Genomic DNA, 20,882 nt, shown 5'->3' with positions numbered 1-20,882 from the left:
GGGGCGTGTATGGTGGGGTGTGTGATGTGAGTGTGGTGTTTTCTTGTTGTTGGGGGGGATTTTGGTATTTCTTTTGGGTTGAGTAGGTAATAGGGGTATGGTTTTTTTTGGGGGGGGGGCTGGGGTGGTTATCACATTTTTCATTATATTCACCTAATTTTAGGTAATTTTTATTGTTATGGACTTGGTCCGCTTAGGGCACTTTTGATGTGATGGGGACACTTGATTATGAATTTTTCATTGCGCACTTGTTTATATATATTTTTTAATATGTATTGATATTGATCACTTTTTGGATGTTGCAACTATTTCCTCTTTGGGGGATTATTGTATGGGGTATTAGGCTTGTTTAAGTAACAGAATGCGGGTATGGTGTATATATTGTGAATTGATTCAATGGATAGGGGTGGATAGATCAGGTAGATTTATGAGGGGTTATTATTGATCCATCTTTAGGGGGTTTACGATAATATTTTACTTTTATTATATTTATACAGATTTGATTGGGTGTTGTTACATTCTGGTTTATGGACGGTTTGGGGTTAGTATGGTCACTGAATTATGTATTTATCATGTATAATTTTTGGGTGATGCATGTATGTATAAGTATATGCATATGATTATTTTATAATTCTAAATGTTATTTTATTTTATTATTATTTATTACTTTTGAATTATGGATTATTTAATATGAACTGAGTATTATGAATTATTAATCACTAACTGTTATGATTTATTAGTTATTATGATTTAAGATGTATTATTATAAATTGTGAATAAGAGTTTTGATTATTATATGTATGTTTTGAATAATAATATCTGCCCTCTAATTGATCAATATGATTTTAGAGAACTTTATATGAATTGTTCATGCCCCAGATTAAAGATTAATACCAACAAATGTTCTATGTGTAGCCCCTATGGGGAACGGTATAAACCGGGTCTATTATTGTGAATAATTAGTATATCTGTTGTACATTTATGAAATATATATATTTTACATGCATATTATTTCTATTCTCTCTGGACCAATGGTAATTGGTAATAATAATATGTTTACTCATATTTGGCTTCCTTATACTACTTATTAAGATGTAGTGACACCTACTGGCCATCCAGGGAATCATATCTTAATTATTTGGGTTACCGATTTTTGTTTCTGTCCTCTATGTGCGCGCGCATCGCGATCCCGGGCGGAAGTTCGGATTCCTGTGTGTCACGTTTGGGCGGAAGCTGTCATGGTCACATGACGGTGGACACCCAGTGGCGCGGCGGGTTCCGGTTTCCGCTTCCGGGACGCGATCCGTGCGCCGATTATGGAGGCATATATAAGGAGCAAAGGGGTGAGATGACAGCACCTCCTGACGAAGTGGGGAGACCCACGAAACGACGTCCGTTGAGGGTGCACGGTGTCCCTGGATGGCCTACGGGAACATGCCTACTACAGGTAGTGTTTGATGGATATATATAATTCTTATAATTGACCCTGTATTGATGTATACACTGCCGTACCAATGTTAAGGGGGATACATAACCTTATGCAGTGTTCCTGTTACTTACCATCTTCTGATAATCAGGACCAGGGCAGCACCAGTGCCATTCTGGGGTATATGTTTTTTAGGGGTGGGGTTGTCTGTCCTTCCTTTTGTTATTGTTAATTGTGGTTAGAACATTAATAAAGTTTATACTATTTTTGCATGAATTTTGCATTATTGGTGGTTATTGTATGGTGACAATTGTAGGAGTATTACCATATGTGGTGTTTGTTGCCATTTCTATTGGTGTCATTTTTCAGAGGAAGAGTGTAGGTTATATATATATTCTAGAACTGTTATTTGAAGGGGTACTCCGGTGGAAAACATTTTATTATTATAATTATAATCAAATAAACTTGTTCCAGAAAGTTAACAGATTTGTAAATGAAGTTCTTTTTAGTCTGACCACTGACCAGCTCTCTTCTCTCACTTCTGTCTGTATCAGGAACTGTTCAGAGTAGGAGCAAATCCCCATATCAAACCTCTCCTGCTCTGGACAGTTCCTAACATGGACAGAGGTGTCAGCAGAGAACACTGTGGTCAGACTGAAAAGAACAACTCAGCTTCCTTTGGAGCATAAAGCAGCTGATAAGTACTGGAAGGATTAGGATTTTTTAATAGAAGTAATTTACAAATCCGTTTAACTTTCTGGCACCAGTTGATTTAAAAACATTTCCACCAGAGGACCCCTTTAATAGGGAATATGAATATTTTCTAAAACAGATATGTCAGGAGAGCTAACGGATCCTTGACCTTAAAGAAGCACTCCAGGATTTGTTTAGTTTTTTTTACCCATATCATGCACACTCACAATCACTAGTCCTATTGTGTTCCACAACTGTAACTGGGTCATGTGATTACCACTTTATGCCACAGAAAATCACAGGGTTTACTAAGTCAGGGAAAATGGTCACTCCTAGGTCAGTTAACTTCCTTTGAACTATAAGATGGCATCATCACCTGTCATATCCCTTCTAGCTGCTTACATACCCCTTCCCTCCCCATCATAATCTGTATGCTGCTGCTGCTGCTGTCTCTATGAGTTCAGGATATATATAGTAGTTCTAGTAATGAGACTGTGAGATTCCCAAATAGGCACTATTTTTTTGTGATCACAACAAAAATACATCCGAAATGCTATAAAAACGCAATATGTGAACATAGCCACATGAAGATATGAAATATTCATAAAACAAGGCATACACCAATCAAAATATATCTGAAGCAACCACTCGGGGTACTCTTAGTCTTAATACATAGGTGGACAATTTACTGTATATTAGTCTCACTTTAGTAGTGGTAGGATCTAAAACAATCTTTTCTAATATTCAATGAGCAGCCCACAAACATAACAGATAAGCTTTTTATCTCTATATACACAGCAATCATTTCCACACATCCTGTCCTACAAGATACGAGAGTTCTCACTCTTATCTAAATAGAATTTCTATGCTACAATCTTAACAAGTAGAGGTGATTTTTTTGAACTTGTTAACATTATTATCTGAATTTCATGGGAAAATAATATATCTATACGTATACGTATTTTACGCTGCGGATCCGCCGATGATCCGACCCATTTTGTGCCTCCAGCTGTTGCTCTGTGATGTCAAAGTACATTCGCCGACTCGCAGGCACCCTGTGAGGCTGCTCGTAGAGGCGGATTACAACGGCTGGAGGAACAGAATGGGTCAGGTCACGTTAAAATACGCTGCGGACCCCTTAATTCCCTGGTTGAACTTGATGGACATATGTCTTTTTTCGACCATACTAACTATGTAACTATGTGTGACCCTACCCTAAAGGGGTACTCTGGGGAACTAAGCACATAGCCCTTCTTTTCCCTCTCACCAACCTATGTATTTGTCTAAATTTGATTCATTAGCTATATAGAGCAGTTTCCCTCTTTTAGCTGTCACTTACATGCAGGGAGTGAGAGAAAGATGTCATAATCTGATCCTGCTAGTCTTTTTGCAAACCCCTCGATAAGACTAGCCCCCACCCTCCAGGAAAACAAACACCACGTGATTTTTGGCTTCACAGCCATACCTTCCCTCCCCTTCCTGTGAGAGGATTTTGCCAGAAAAGAAACAGCGCAGTGTCTTCTCAGCACTTCTGGTTTTGCAGGGAGTGAAGACCATGGGTTTAAAGAGGTACTGCAGCCAAAATTAACTTATTCCCTATCCACAGGTTAGGGGATAAGTAGCTGATCGCGCTGGGGGTTGAGTCTGGGGGGAGTCTGACGCCTGGGACTCCCTGTGATCTCCAGAATGGGACCCTGTCTCGCTCAGTGAGGAGCGTGTGTCATCTACCGCTAGACAGCACGCGCTCCATTTATTTTTATTGGAGCGATGATGCCCGAGTAACTGAACTCCAATAGAAATCAATGGAGCACGTCTACTGCAAGTGCTCCTCAATTAGAGCCGGATGCCATTCCGGAGACTGCGGGGGGGGGGGCTGAGTTCAAGCAATCGGACCCTAAGCTACTTGTCTACTTTCCTGTATTATCCCTATCCTATATTTTAGTGTGGAGGCTCAAAGGAAGGTCTCCCATTGCAATGAAAGGAACGGATGGCACTTCAACAGCTTGCGGGTGGAGGATAGGTGCCGTAATCCTGGCCTGAGGGGAGTGGCAATTACTTTTCCCTTCTGGAAGTGATTGCTCCCTGCTGCTGGTTGTGGTTTAGTGCTTTTTTTTTTTATTATTCTGTCTGTACACAGCCCATGTGATTTTCCACTTTAAACTGCTTTGTATCTGCTTTCTTCCATGAAAAAACACGAAAGCTCCAGCTCTGTTTCAGATCCACATGATCGCTTTTATTCGCATGCTTCTACATGAATGACCGGTACGTGTCAGGAAGTGATGCATTTAGTCTAGGGGCTGGCCTTAGTCATACAATGATTAGATGTTCTAAGGATCATATATATGGAAGTGAGAGAGGAAAATGCAGGACAGGTGTGTATACCCATTCCAAATGCATTAACCCCTCCACGTCCATTCACAGAAAAGGCTGCATCATAAAAACACCAAAAATTTGACAGAATTTAAAAATAACAATAATCATATCTTTATTAGTGCGATGACCTAAAATCATTTATATTATAATAAAATTTAGCATTTTTCTACTTACTTGGGAAATATGCGACATTCAGGTGTCCCCAAAACATATATCACAATATTGTATCATCATTACTTAGGAACATCGAAAGAAGAGAAAAAGCACAGACTGTGCTATATAAGCAAAACATATTAGGGTCCTGTGGAAAACTAGCAGAATATTTTTTAAAGAGCCTTTGTGATCAGATGCTCACATATGTATAATCATGTGAACAAAAAGAGAAAACTCCAACTCACACTAGTAAAGTGAAGGATAACATCTTGTCTCATATTGAGGCCCTTTGGCCCTTTTGCCTATGATTGCCTCCCCTCCGAGGACATTTTTATTGCCAAAATGCGGGACATCCGAGAGGTGCTTTCTAACACGTATTTTAAGGGGATTAGTAGTGCATCCAACGTATTGTACCAGGCATGATTCACATATAAACAAATAAATAACATATTTCATATTACAATTTATATATTGCCAGATTGGAATGGACTCATGGCTGGCACAAGGCATAAAATCGGTTGCTGATGACATGAATTTGCAGCATGTGCATATTTTATGACCACATTTGAAGGACCCTTTGTGCTCCAACCAAACTGGGTTGGCCCGAGGTTGATTACTAAATAGACTTGGGGACAATCTTTGTCCCAAGGTCGGTGCTCGACGTGCTACACACCTATATCCTCCTGGTAATGGAATATTCACACAGAAAATAGCCAAATATCTAATTATACAATATCCCGTGGTTCCAATATTCCATTCCTTGCCCAAAGTGCATAACATTTTTTGTCATTGAACGAAAGACTATGTGCATGGACTGACAGCATGTTGCAACCGTATATCGCTCACATGCCGGGCTTCATCGAGGATACCCAAGAAGAGTTGGCAGCCTTTAATAAATAATCTTGGCATGATCATTATGTCTGGATTACTGCCGATATTCGGTTATTCCACATAATTTAGCTCTGTTGCTTTACGTTGGTTTTTACAGACTTCTTCTTCTTATTCCCTTGATCTGCAGTACTTGGTCTTCGTGGTAGAATTTTTGTTGACGTATAATTTCTTTATGTTCAATGGCCAGTACTACCTGCAGATCACCGGAGCTTCGATGGGGGCAAAATTTTCTCCCTCTCGCCAACATCTATATGTGTTGGTGGGAGAGGGAGAATCTGTTTGCACCCCATAACCTCTATGCTGATTGCATCTCAAGGTATGGCCGCTACATCGACGACCTCCTATTTATTTGGGGTCTGATGTGGCGGCCATACAGGGGTTCACCAGTTATATTAACAATAACTCCTTGGGTTTAGTAATTACAGTCAGTCATCACTCAACAGAAATTTATTTTCTTGATTTACGTTTATATGGAGATAAGGAAACACATAATCTAGTAACAAGAACCTATAGAAAAGAGATGACTGAGAATTCTATTTTTCATGCGGGATCCTGCCATCCTCCCCATGTGATAAAAAACATACCAACAGGGGAAATGGTATGTGCCCGGAGAAACTGTTCTAGATTACGGGGACTATGGGAGGTGACATATTGGCAGTAGATCGAGAAGTGTTTTTTCTACCCCGTATAGCAGGCAGTTTAAATCTATTTGCAACATTATTAATAAATATATGCCCCTTGTTTTATCCAACCCAGCATTTTCCCCAGTATTAACAGGAGGTTATAGGTGTGTAGCACATCTAAAGTTTGTCAAAGATTGTCCCCGAGTCTATTTAGTAATCAACCTTGGGCCAAACCGGTAATGTTGGAGCACAAAGGGTACTTCAAATGTGGTCATACAATATGCACATGCTGCAAAGTCATGTCATCAGCAACCTATTTTATGTCTTATGCCAGCCATGAATCCATTCCAATCAGGCAATATATAAATTGTAATATGAAATATGTTATTTATTTGTTTACAAGTGAATCATGCCTGGTACAATATGTTGGATGCACTACTAATCCCCTTAAAATACGTGTTAGAAAGCACCTCTCAGATGTCCCGTATTTTGGTAATAAAAATATGTCTATGGTGTCTAAACATATTGTGGAACATCATGGGGGTGATTTTTCTATGATAAAGTTACAAGGAATCGAGAGAGTATCCTGTCCTTGGAGGGGAGGCAATCATAGGCAAAAGCTTATGGATCGTGAAATATACTGGATCCTAAATTTAGATACTAGATTCCCGAAGGGCCTCAATATGAGACAAGATGTTATCCTTCATTACTAGTGTTAGTTGGAGTTTTCTCTTTTTGTTCACATGACTATACATATGTGAGCATCTGATCACAAAGGCTCTTTAAAGAAATAGTTTGCTAGTTTTCCACAGGACCCTAATATGTTTTGCTTATATATAGCAATATTTGGTCATTTATGTCCAGTGCCGAGGAGTACTTTTATATTCTACATTATACATAATTATATTTATATGTTTCCAACATGGCACACATTTGTTACATCTCTAGTAGGTATGCATTCATTGTAAGTGGTTGCTTTCATGTCTGAGAAGATTTTAGTGATTTTTGTATCAGCCTATATTCACATTAGACATTGAGTGTCACGCTTTATCTGCCTTTTTAATTCACAATTCTATCACAGTCTGTGCTTTTTCTCTTCTTTCTCATGCGTGAGAACAACATAAGATTTACCTGGTTTTATATTATAGATTATTAACAGGTAAACACGACATTCCGATGTTCCTAAGTAATGATGATACAATATAGTGATACATGTTTTGGGGACACCTGAATGTCGCATACAGTGACCCCCCCGACCTACGATGGCCCCGACATACGACAATTTTAACATACGATGGCCTCTCAAAGGCCATCGCATGTTGAAGGCAGCATCAACATACGATGCTTTTGTATGTCGGGGCCATCAAATAAACAGGTATCCGGCAGCGCTGACTGCTTCAGCTGCTGCCGGATAGCTGTTTACGGTGCCCCGTGTGCTCTGGTGATGGTCTCTCACCTGTCCTCGGGGCTCCGGAGCGTCATCTTCAGGATTCCCTGCATCGCCGGCGCTCTACTTCGTCATCATCCCGTCGCTGCGCACTCCGTCCCGGAGAAGCAGAGACTTCCGGAGCGTCGGGGACACCACGGGGACGGGGCGACAGTGATGGAGGGCGACATCCAGGGCAGTGGTGACGAGCGGTGACCGACAGGTGAGTACAACAGGCGGGGACAGGTGAGTAGAGTACAACTTCCTATACTTTACATTGCACGGATCCCTCAACATGCAATGGTTTCAACAAACGATGGTTCATTTGGAACGGATTAACATCGTATGTTGAGGGACCACTGTATTTCCCAAGTAAGTAGAAAAATGCACATTTTTATTATACTATACATTCTTTTAGGTTTTAGCACTAATAAAGTTATGGTTATTGTTATTTTTAAATTCTGTCACATTTTGGGGTTTTTATGATGCGGTCTTTTCTGTGGAGGGGTACTGAGGTTGGAATGGGTATACACACCTGTCCTACATCCTCCTCTCTCACTTCCATATATGTAATCATTGTATGACTAAAGCCAGCACCTGGACGAAAAGCGTCACTTCCTGCCACGTACCTGTCATTCATGTAGAAGCATGTGAATAAAATTGATCATGTGGTTCTGAAACCGAGCTGGAGCTTTTGTGTTTTTCCATATTGCTCTCAGGTGCAATCGGCACCCTCTCCATGCTCGGTGTCTGGGAAATTGGGTGAGCTGATTCTTCATCTTCTTTGTTGCCTTCTTCCCCGTGTACAGTCTGTGTATGCTTCCCCTCATATATGCCCTTCCCACTGTCCACAATCTGATTTATTGTGTACAACCTCCCTCCTGTTGCTATCTCGAACACTAAAAGAATGGTTGGAGCAGAAAGCTATCAGATGAATCACTTACACAGACTCCACAGTAGTAATGTGATAAAGGAATTTGCATTTAGGAAACAAATGAACAATATAATATCAGAGCAAGGGTGTTTATGGCCTTTATTATCACATTCATCCATAGTTTTTCCTGCCATAGTCAACAGTAAGTGTAAGTGAATTGTGGAGGGTTATTAACTGTTATAAGAACACTTTTCTGTTAAGAGACACATGAGATTTTAGAGAAGCATTCCCACCAAACAAATCTTCCTCTTGCTAAAAAAAAAAAATTCCGGTCCTATATTTGAATGCTGGGATGCTGCTCCATTTAAACATCTAATCTACCAGTTATCCTGCATATACTCGAGCATAAGCCGACCCGAATATAAGCCTAGGACCCTAATTTCACCCCAAAAACCCAGGAAAAGTTATTGACTCGACTATAAGCCTAGGGTGGGAAATACATCATCACCGCCTGTCAATCCCTTCATCAGTGGTCTTCAACCTGTTGACCTCCAGATGTTTCAAAACTTCAACTCCCAGCATGCCCGGACAGCCATCGGCTGTCCAGGCATGCTGGGAGTTGTAGTTTTGAAACCTCTGGAGGTCCGCAGGTTGAAGACCAATGCGGGCTTCGTCATCATCCAGACACCCCCTTTAGTTTTCTACTCACCTCCTCTCGGTGGGAAGGAAGGGTGAGCTGGTCCGGGCCATCTATGCTGCAGGGACCGTCCGGTGGGGAGGGTTAGTCGCTCCAGGCTGTCCCTAGTGACGTTGCCTTGACGACGATGCACAGGGACGTTCATGCGCGTCCCTGTGCTTTGTCGTCAAGGCAACGTCACTAGTCCGGGGCAGGCCCGGAGTGCGGAGAAGAGGGCCTCCCGGTGAAAATGGACAGCCCGGAACGCCTAACCCTACCCACCGGACGGTCCCTGCAGCATAGATGGCCCGGACCAGCTCACCCTTCCTTCCCACCGAGGGGAGGCGAGTAGAAAACTAAAGGGGGTGTCTGGATGATGACGAAGGCCGCTGTGGTCTTCAACCTGCGGACCTCCAGAGGTTTCAAAACTACAACTCCCAGCATGCCCGGACAGCCGATGCTGGGAGTTGTAGTTTTGCAACATCTGGAGGTCCGCAGGTTGAAGACCACTGACAGGCAGAGAGTTCACTCGAGTATAAGCCGAGGGGGGCGTTTTCAGCACAAAAAATGGTGCTGAAAAACTCGGCTTATACTCGAGTATATATGGTAAGTGCAGAATACCTTTAGTAGATCTCCTGTGTGAACATGACCTTTATCAGGAAAAGAAGTTTAATTAAACACTTATTATGATAACCCTAAGCCCAGACTTTAGGCCTAAGTAGTTCAGAACCATGACACTGTAGGCGATCCCGCATCTGATATGGGAGGCAGCTAAGGGCACTAAAAACCTTCTAAGCATGATTGCTGCTATAATACATCCGCTTCAACCGGCTAAATCCACTCACTTCAGTCTCCATTAGTTTTCCTGAATGAAAGGTTTTGTTTGGCAGTGCTAAGTCACCTCTATTTAAGTGTGTTTATGATAACGCTATTGGTGTATGAGTTGTACAAGCATTAGCAGACAGCTGATTCAGTGCAGATAGCCTGAATACATTTACCGAGGCGCACATCCAGCTAATCTGTTTGAGGAATATTGTACGGCATTAGTACCAGCACTTCATGTTATCTGCACTGCCTGATAAGGTACATCTTTATTAAATTCAGTTATTGAAAGGGTTCCAGTCAGGGAGTAGGAATATTTTATAATCTAGAAGAAAAATTAAGCGTCTCTTTGTTAGGTAGAGTTTGGTTTAATGGCTGAGTGTCTAGAGAAGCCTTCTAAACACCTGCACTATTGTACAATAAAAGCTTTGTGATATTAAGTGGAAATAGCTTTTTCTCCCCTCTTGTACATCCTTTCCAGTGATAGTCTCCAAATCCATACACTGGTATTAGAGCTCCACTCTCTGTCCTATAGGTAGAACTACTGGAGACTGCTCAGCTCTGTCATAGTAGTATAAAATAAAGAGTAAAATTAAATCAAGAGTTTCTTTTTTTTTTCATGTAGCAATCCTTAAAATGCTTTTTGCTTACTATATCATTATGCAGCGTTGCAAAATGAAACAGATATACATATACAGTACCATTTAAATTGTACATACAGTATAAGTATGCACACGTGTGCAATATGACAATTATTTAGAATTTTGACATGTTTATGTGGGTGCCTGCTAATAAGTGTGGGGTTTGGAGATAAATATATATATATATATATATATATATATATATATATATATATATATATATATATATATATATATATACATATGCATTTAGCTTACTATATCTTTATGCAGCTTTATAAGATGACACAAATATACATATATGTACAAATTAAATTGTATTGTATATCTAAGTGTGTAGATATGTGTGTGATTTGACATTTACTAAAAAAAATTTTAAGTAAGTTTGGGGTTTGTGTGGGTACATGTTAAACAGTGAATGGTTGGAGTATATATACGGTATATATATATATATATATATATATATATATATATATATATATATATATATATACACACACTGACATCTATATATTTATATGTAAAATGCATTTAGCTATATATACATGTTAAACAGTGAATGGTTGGAGTATAAAAAAATATTAAAAATATATATATATATATATATATATATATATATATATAGGAATATGCAAATCAGCTCATTACATCACCTTTTCATATTCCCCTACCCAGAATGCCTGTGGAGTGCTTAGTGGCCCTTGAAAGCTCCGTCACACCAGGAGTCGTGAACTTGCCCTGAGTTAAATACTCATCCCGTATATATATATATATATATATATATATATATATATATATATATATATATATATATACACACTGACATCTATATATTTATATGTAAAATGCATTTAGCTATATACATGTATATATATGCAACAGATTAAAGAAATATCTATATATATATAGATTTAAAATTCTACCGTATCTACTGTTAAAATATTTATGCAGCCTCACTTTAGTTTTACTAGAGGAAACATCATTTTCGTATATTTATTGCTGTAATTTGTAAAGCTATTAACTATGTATTAGTCTACATATTTCTATATAGCTGCTTATAATTACTAGACTGTTTTAACCCTTCTTTAAAGCATCCAATAAAGAGTCGCTAGCCAATAAAACACCATTTGATAGACAGCTAATTGGTATTACGTACGTATCTCCGTAGAATTTCCTTACGCTCTTTTTGATCCTCCGAACAGCTGACAGAGAGGTCGGAGACACTGATGGCAGCTGAAGCTGTCAGAGTCACTAGAAGAACCAGACAACCTTCCCCGTCTTCCAAATTCAGCTTCAGTTTGTGAGTTTGTTCTTTGCTGAAGGCCGACAGGTCAATCTGGCACCTGGAAACAAATGTGTGGAATAAGCAAGTGGCTCTCTGCACCAAGTGAAATAAACAGGGCCTAATGTAAAGTGGATGAAGCCAAGGAGAGGAGAGATCACACTCTGAGATGGGGAATAAAATGCATATTTCCAGGCTCTCTACCTTTACGCTTTAAAGTATAATTCAGACACAATACCAGGGAAGGATCATAGTAATACAGCTCAGCCAACCGTGTACATGGACAGAAATTGAAAAGCCCATTCATTTCAGATTGTAAGGAAAATACAGAGTGGCACTTCTCCATTTCTGAACTATACAGAGACAATGGTCATTTTTATACTGCATAGAAAAAAATCACAAAGATTATTCATTTTACTGGGTGCACAAGGTATAAGGTATTTTATAAAAATACAGTTAAATATATATATATATATATATAGCACAAATATTACAACTACTCTTCTATCACTGTAAACTTGTAAGCTAGGTGAACTGTTATATCTGTGGGTAAGCACCAGTATTGAGTGATATCTGTTCATTTTTTTCAATGTATACAAAGAAAAAAGGGATTCTCAGTGTGAGTACCATAAGACACAGGTCATAACACAGATAGTACATCTACTATTGAAGCCTTTTTGGATTTAGAGCCGGTTGCAGCTAGGTCCCCCTCCCAGGACGGCATGGCTTCTCTGGCTCAAAGCAGCTAAACCTCCCACAATAGCTCTTTAATTCCTTAAAAACTGGACCTTGCAGGTGATGACCATATGAAGGTGACAGCAATGGGACTGCCAAGTGGTGGTGAACCCAAATACTCCACTTTATGAGGTGAAGATGGGTTATTTTATTAAATGGGTATTCCGCCCATAGACATCTTATAATGTCAAAAATATAGTGTCAACTATAATTATTTTTAACAACAAATTTTAAAGGTATATTATGTCCTAATGTTTTTTGTTAAAGGGGTATTCCACCCATAGACATCTTATACCCCATCCAAAGGATGCCGGGCTGCTGCTCTAGTCTTGGAAACCTCTGAGTTTCCGGGACTGGAGATCTGACATAAAGCCACGCCCCCTCCATTCATGTCTATGGGATGGGGCGTGATGGCCACACCCCTCCCATAGACATGAATGGAGGGGGTATGGCGTGACGTCACGTCTCCAGTCCCGGAAACTCAGAGAGTTCCGAGACTAGAGCAGCAATTCAGCACAGAATGCCGGGTGATGCACAGAGATTGTGGGGGGGAAGGGATAAGATGGACGGACAACATTTAAAATAGGAGACAACATACCTTTAAAATGTGATGTTAAAAATACTTATACTTGACATTATATTTGTTGTAATATATTAAACATTGACATACATATATATGAATGTAATATATATTATGTGAAAATTCTATAAAATTATTTGAAGTGTCAAAATGTGATGTCTCCTCATATTTTAGTAATTACAACTGAAGAAGAACCTATTTTTACCCTATATTTTGTATTTGGATTCACCACTGCTTGGCCATCCCACCACTGAGATCACCTTCATACAGTTGGCACCTAAATGGTCTGGCTTTTAAAGGGGTATTCCAGGCAAAACCTTTTTTTATATATATCAACTGGCTCTGGAAAGTTAAACAGATTTGTAAATTACTTCTATTAAAAAATCTTAAAACTTCAGAAGCTAATAACTATTGGAAGGATTCTGTCTAACTGCTCAATGATGATGTTACGTCCCGGGAGCTGTGCATGATGGGAGAATATCCCCATAAGAACTGCACAGCTCCCGGGACGCGAGTCATCAGAGAGCAGTTAGACAGAAAACAACAACTCAACTTCAGAAGCTAATAACTATTGGAGGGATTAAGATTTTTTAATAGAAGTAATTTACAAATCTGTTTAACTTTCCGGAGCCAGTTGATATATAAAAAAAAGTTTTGGCCTGGAATACCCCTTTAGGACAAAGAGAGCTACTGTCTAAGCATTCAGTCTTTTTTCAATGTATTACATTTGTGTTTTTTTTTGTTTATATTGTTCATAGAAAAATATTTTGTCTAGAAAGAAACTAGTTGTAATGACTTCAATTTGTGACATTTTGTCCTCTGCAAGATAATCATACATACATTTGTTTAGAATGGACAGCACAATTTCCTACATTACAGTACAGTATGGTATGTTCACTTGATGCAGAAATGCTGCAGATTTTCTGCAACTGATCCCAATTTTCTGAACAAATCCATTTTGTACATGCTCCAAGAATAAGTAGTAGCTCCACCTGTTTTAAAGGAATATGTTGGACATGAATCATGTGTTAAGGCTAAAATATCCTTCTTTAGTATTCCTGTGCTATCCGCACAATATTGGCAGCTTTACTCCAGCCTACACAACCTCACTAATACCCAAGTACCACTCTAACATACCTGTCAATGATCCTGATTTCTTCAGAACAATTCACTAAAGCAGGCTTAAAAAGGTGGGGTTTATGTAAGCCCCACCCAAAAGTGCAGATTGTGGGGGGGTGTTCTCAAATATTTCAGAGGTGTTCCCAGGTGTTACGGGAGTGAAGATTAAATGTCCCAATTTTGGTAACGATGTTGTGCACAATCTCTAAGCCCGTTACCATCTTCTCTCTACCACTCTCTGGTATTTTTATACATCTCTGTTGACTTCTTTAGGTGTGGGCCTCAAAGAAGGGGACAAATTAAGTAAAACCATTAAATGACAACAAAAAAGGTCTTCTTGAGGGGTGCTCCTCTCTAAGAAGAGACCAACATACACAGAAGTTAGGGGAACAGTAGCAGAAAAAATCGAGTCTACACCAGGTATGGTCTTCTCATAGAGGTGGTTTTCTGGAGAGGTTTCAATGTACATTTTTGTGAATAAGGGGGGGGGGATGCCTACAGATTGCTGAATTTTTGCAACAAAAAAAAGGTAATAAAACTGCAACCTGTGAATTCAGCAACCCACTGCACATTTGGTCCCAACAATAAAATAATAGTTGGCAAATCTAAAACCCAACCCCAGTGTGACCATGGCCTTGGCAAGAAAAGTAGACAATTTGCAGCCGATTTCCCACAAGATGAGCCGGTTTCAATCGCTAAGGTAAAAGTCATTTAACTGTAGAGAAGAAAGCCGAGCCATACGAAGCTTTATCCTGGCCGAAGTGATTTACCGTCTAATGTGAATTCCAGTACAGTCGCTCTCTTAGAACCCTGATGTATAGCAAACCTTGTTTTTCATATAAATGCCAATTGAATTTGAAACTAAAAATAATGAAGTGACCGCAAGGCCATGGGGCTGAGGTAAATATGGGAGACAGGAATAAATAGGATTTTAATGACTGGCTATGAACAATTACTGAGAAAATCTATTGCATAATATTTGCATCAGAGCTATATGCAAAGCCTTGTCATAATGGACCTTTTTTTTTACGCTATAATATCTTCGGCTTGAGTTGTCAGATTTGGCAATTTATATTGGAAAAAGAAAAATAGTTTTGAACATATTTCATTGGGAAAATGAATATTTCGTCTTTCTAATTCCCTCTCTTAAAGGTCACTGTTTTAGTAACTTTATTAATCTCCTTTGGCTAATCCAAACTACACCTACTTTATGTGTAAATTCCTACTGGACATAGTACAAGGGATTGTTTTCAGCCTCTGTGTGCATGGAGCCGTATGGTGGCACAATATGTGTAACCGTATGGTACCTCAATACAGCACCAGCAGAAATTCACCAGTGTGCATAGTGCAGCAAAATCCCATTGAAAAATATAGGAAGCTCCACAGTCATTTCTCCTCTGGGAATTTCCGTAGTGTGAACATACCCTTAGGCTAGGTTTCCATATATATCCATATACTACCATATAAAATACACATTGGGGGTTGATTTATCAAAACCTGTGCAGAGGAAGAGTGGGGCAGTTGCCCATAGCAACCAATCAGATTGCTTCTTTCATTTTCCACAGGCCTCTAAAGAGGCCTGTGGAAAATGAAAGAAGCAATCTGATTGGTTGCTATGGGCAACTGCACCACTCTTCCTTTGCACAGGTTTTGATAAATCTCCCCCATTGTTTCCAGAAAGCATCCCGTTATCCGAAACTCTAAATATTTTACCAGAGTGGAATGTATTTTTATTTATTTATTTTTAAAGTACTAAATTTGTCCCCCAAAATCCTCGGCATGCCCTAAAAAGGCTTCATGATTGTGCGATACTGTATTATTCTGCAGGTAAAATACAAAGGCTAAGTGGGTCAAATAGTCCTTGTCGCCTATGATTTGATATAAAGAATTTCTTCAATTGAATTCAGAAGACGTTGGCGTGGAGTGTGATTACAGGTATGTCATCCTCCAGCCAGCTCTATCTTTTCTGATATATTGTTTTGCTTAAAGACCAAAGAGAGACGGAGGAGAAGGAGGATTAAGGCAGAAGGTCATGGCATGTGAAGACACCATGATCAGACTCCAAGCAAAAGAAAAGGAACTAAGCATTAAATAGTTATTTGTATGCTATTTATGGGTATGATATATGTGCATGATGCAAACAAATGAACTATGGTTTAATATCCCCTTTTAGTTGTAGTGAATAGCTATACACAAGGGTTCAGTGTTGAACCATATGAATCGCAGCATACGAGTGGTTTAGTATATTGTTTATATGTCTATACACCATTTATCTGAGCTGATGATGATTAAACGATTTAATAAAGTTTTAAACTAAAACACTTATTTGTATCATGAACAAGCTTCAAGTTTCAATAATAATAATAATAATAATAATAGACATGTGACTTCTTTAGGGTCGCTCATATGCAAAATCTGTAACTGGGTCCCCACCTACTATGTGCATAGGGATTTTGGGTCCCTTCAGAGAGTACTGCCATCTCTGCACCTCCTGTTGCTCTGCCCCTGCATAATTCATAGAAGCCTAAAAAACTCAAGAGCTTCATATGTCTCCTATTCCATGCCCCATTGAATATCATATTACAGAAGTATTTGTTCCTAAAGAATTCCTGCAAGAGTAGAATATATCAGTACAAAGTGTCAGTAGGTAGGTACCATAAAGAAACACAAGCAGTGCCTAGAGATGTGTAGCCATAGGATCTAATGTGTCACTGCAATGATCTTTGCACACAATTTTCTATGTTTACATGTGTGTTGGAGGTTCTGTTAGGATCCACAATCTAAGATTCCATTGAAAATGTTAAAAAAAAATAAACCAGCATAGAAAGCTATATCGATGGGATAAATGCCAGAGGACCATGATGACAACTCAGCAGACACCTATGAAATGGGGTCACTGGGAATTATTGAAAGCACTGTTTTGTTGTTCTGCTTGTATGAGCACTGTAAATACTTAATACAGATGTGAACAGGGCCTAAGATGTTTTATAATATATAATACAAAGGTTTTAGAGAAGGACAAACACAAGTGTGAAAAATACTTGGTTTGCAGAATGTAATGGTACAGAGTGTAAGCAATCCCATGAGAGTCCAATATCTTTATAGTAAGTATATCAGGACATGTACTTTGAAATTGCCAGTGGTTTTCTATTAAATGTGTATCTTAAAAAACAAAGATTAAAGGACTACTGCAGCCATAGACAACTTTTCCCCTATAGGGGATAAGTGTCGGATTGTGGGGGTCCGACCAATGGGACCCCCCACGATCTCCTGCACAGAGACCGGGCTCTGCGCGGCAAATGCTCGTGTCGTCGACCTCACTAAAAGGTCCATAGACACGCCCCCTCCATTCACCTCTATGGGAGAGGCGGGGATGCACAAACATTGTATCTTGCCTCTCCCATAAAGAGATATGGAGGGGGTGTGTTGGCGGTGGCGTCATGCTGCGGCCGACACGTCTCCTGCACAGGGAGAGCCGCGGCCCTGTATAGGAAATCGCGGGGGTCCCAGCAATCAGATCCCCCCCCCAGTCAGACACCTGTACCCTATCCTGCAGATAGGGGATACATTGTATTAGGTTGCAGTATTCCCTTTAGTGCTGTAAAAATTGTAACTTATACCTAGGGAAAAGAGGCCTAAAAACGGTCTCAGACGACATAAAACTCAGTGAACTATTAAGTTGTGGGCAAAAACACTGAAGCCGCATGCTATTTTTACCAAAGTAAATGTAGGCTGCTGCTTGGTAGAACAAGATTGGAAGACAAGATCTGTGTCTGCAAAAACGTAATTGTCCAGGCTTTACATTTTGTGGCATGTTAGGGATGCGGAATCCACAATAATCTTAGATTATTAGTAACTGGACTTTCACCATTTCAAGCCTATTCTTTCATGTGAAACACAATGATGGGTACATTTTTAGGGCATGTTCACACAATGTTTTTACAGCTTATTTCTTTAGTCATGCAAAAATTGTCTGGTTTTCATGAAAAAAAAAAAAAAACAGCTGTGTTTTTTGTTGGCTGGAAATACCTATTTTAAAATATGCAGTTTTTTTTTCGATCATAGCATTTAAGTTTACTGCCGTAAGAATTATGGCCATAAAATGAATGTGTGTGCACACAAATTAAATCAACAGAAACCAATAATAAAACAAAAACTACCGATTTTTGGCTGTCTTTGATCAGTTTAAAATTCATCAAAAAAAAGGGGGGGGGGGGGGAATGCGTGAACATGGCCTTAAAACTGAACAAGAATCCCCATAAAGACAACTATGCGCACATGTCATGCCATGAACATGACAAAGCACAAAAGAAGGTCCTGGCACTCACGTAAGGTAAAAACGATGTGGTTTATTGCATCACACATCAAAAATCTGAAGACTCAGATAGAAGACTCTTGGAATCATAGTGAACTTAAAGGGGGTTATCCAGGAAAAAAACCTTTTTTATATATATCAACTGGCTCCAGAAAGTTAAACAGATTTGTAAATTATTTCTATTGAAAAATCTTAATCCTTTCAGTACTTATGAGCTTCTGAAGTTAAGGTTGTTCTTTTCTGCTTAAGTCCTCTCTGATGACACGTGTCTCGGGAACCACCCAGTTTAGAAGCAAATCCCCATAGCAAACCTCTTCTAAACTGGGCGGTTCCCAAGACATGTGTCATCAGAAAGCACTTAGACAGAAAAGAACCACCTTAACTTCAGAAGCTCATAAGTACTGAAAGGATTAATATTTTTTAATAGAAGTAATATACAAATCTGTTTAACTTTCTGGAGCCAGTTGATATATATAAAAAAGTTTTTTTCCTGGATAACCCCTTTAAGTTCACTATGATTCCAAGAGTCTTCTATCTGAGTCTAATCTGGGCGGTTCCCGAGACATGTGTCATCAGAGAGCACTTAGACAGAAAAGAACAACCTTAACTTCAGAAGCTCATAAGTACTGAAAGGATTAATATTTTTTAATAGAAGTAATTTACAAATCTGTTTAACTTTCTGGAGCCAGTTGATATATATATAAAAAAGTTTTTTTCCTGGATAACCCCTTTAAGTTCCCTATGATTCCAAGAGTCTTCTATCTGAGTCTAATCTGGGCGGTTCCCGAGACATGTGTCATCAGAAAGCACTTAGACAGAAAAGAACAACCTTAACTTCAGAAGCTCATAAGTACTGAAAGGATTAAGATTTTTTTAATAGAAGTAATTTACAAATCTGTTATACTTTCTGGAGCCAGTTGATATATATAAAAATAATTTTTTTTTCCTGGATAACCCCTTTAAAGGTATTGACTACAATTAATAAGAATAAAGATGAAGATGGCGGTAAGAACGTAGGCCTGTAATTTATGCTTTATTGTTTATGTAGATATATATGCATCAAGGCTGCATAAATCTCGAAAACTGTAAAAAGCAATATCACACATTGTAGGAAAAAAATCCACCTGCCCTGAATGATATATGAAGAAAATCAGTGTCCTTTTCATGATAAACATGCATATTTTCACACCAATAAATTCAGCCATAAAGCCACCCACACTGGATTGCAAACAGCAGCTAAATCAAAATTGCATGACACAGGATTTACTTATTCTGCGGGTTTAGAGACACAACTTGCTCCCTGACAGCGCTCATTCAAAGCAATTTATTGTACTTGTCAGGAGGCAATTTGTTCACATTACCACTATGCAGAAAGGTGTAACAATCCTCCGGATTTATCTGCTGATCAGAGTTAGGTGGCTCCAACATGATGTGGTCACAAACAACGCAGGTGACATGAAAGTGAAATAATTACATGGAGATTAAAATCCCTTCACCTCTGCCTGATAGTTTAATCCTAATGACATTTACATTCATCTCTCAACTGTGCCGGGAACTTTAATCAATTCCGATGACACAATATTTCCTAAGGTGAAGGAAAACATACATGGCTGCTTAACGCTCGGTGACATAAACAATCCCAGCATCACAAAAAGCCTCGGCAACCGACAGCATCGTTCTTTCTTGTCTGTTTAGTTAAGATGTAGGATGGTAAATTACTAATAACGCTTAGTAATTGTAGTAAAAGCACAACAGCCAATGAGGATTAGGAGAACTATTCTACTGGATATATTAGTATATAAGGCTCTGAGTCTTTATTACAGACCATGAAGTCCAGGGTGACTCCTGCGTAGGACACTCTGTTGGGTGCCTCTCTTGCAGAATTTGTCAAAAATACCAAACCTCAGCATTATTTTGTCCAATGGGGACTGTTGGGCATTTTTTTCTGCTCCAATGATGAAGTAGAACAACACAGGTGTGAACCCATCCTATGTATATTTCTTAAAGAGTACCTATCATCAACTAAACATTCCCTAACCCCCCTCGCCATCTGTCTCTGACTCTAACTATCTCTATCCCTGTGATTATTTCTAGTTAAAACCCCCTGTAAATACCTTTATTCCTCTATATTTGGTAGCTCAATTTTGAGCTGTGTACGAGGGGAGGAAATGGGCGTGGCCTGGCAGACGCGACATCATCTGATGCCTGCCAGGGCCGGCTTCCGCCCTTCTTCCTGTATGATGAAAGGTACTC

At 39.2% G+C, this 20,882-nt stretch overlaps 1 protein-coding gene across 8 annotated transcripts in view; it reads right to left on the bottom strand.

Annotated features, from left to right (window-relative positions):
• MCTP1 (multiple C2 and transmembrane domain containing 1) overlaps positions 1 to 20,882 on the bottom strand; it is an 822,947-nt gene that overhangs the window by 446,199 nt on the left and 355,866 nt on the right. For all 8 annotated transcript variants that reach the window (XM_056537914.1, XM_056537903.1, XM_056537887.1 and 5 more), the window contains one exon: positions 11,755 to 11,941. In XM_056537914.1, coding sequence (XP_056393889.1) covers positions 11,755 to 11,941 — 187 coding nt within the window. The remainder of the gene's footprint in view (positions 1 to 11,754; positions 11,942 to 20,882) is intronic.

The sequence above is a fragment of the Hyla sarda genome, chromosome 1, assembly GCF_029499605.1.
Source record: "Hyla sarda isolate aHylSar1 chromosome 1, aHylSar1.hap1, whole genome shotgun sequence".
Lineage (NCBI taxonomy): Eukaryota > Metazoa > Chordata > Amphibia > Anura > Hylidae > Hyla > Hyla sarda.
Note: the sequence above shows the minus strand (reverse complement) of the source record. Positions and strands in the feature narration are given on the sequence as shown.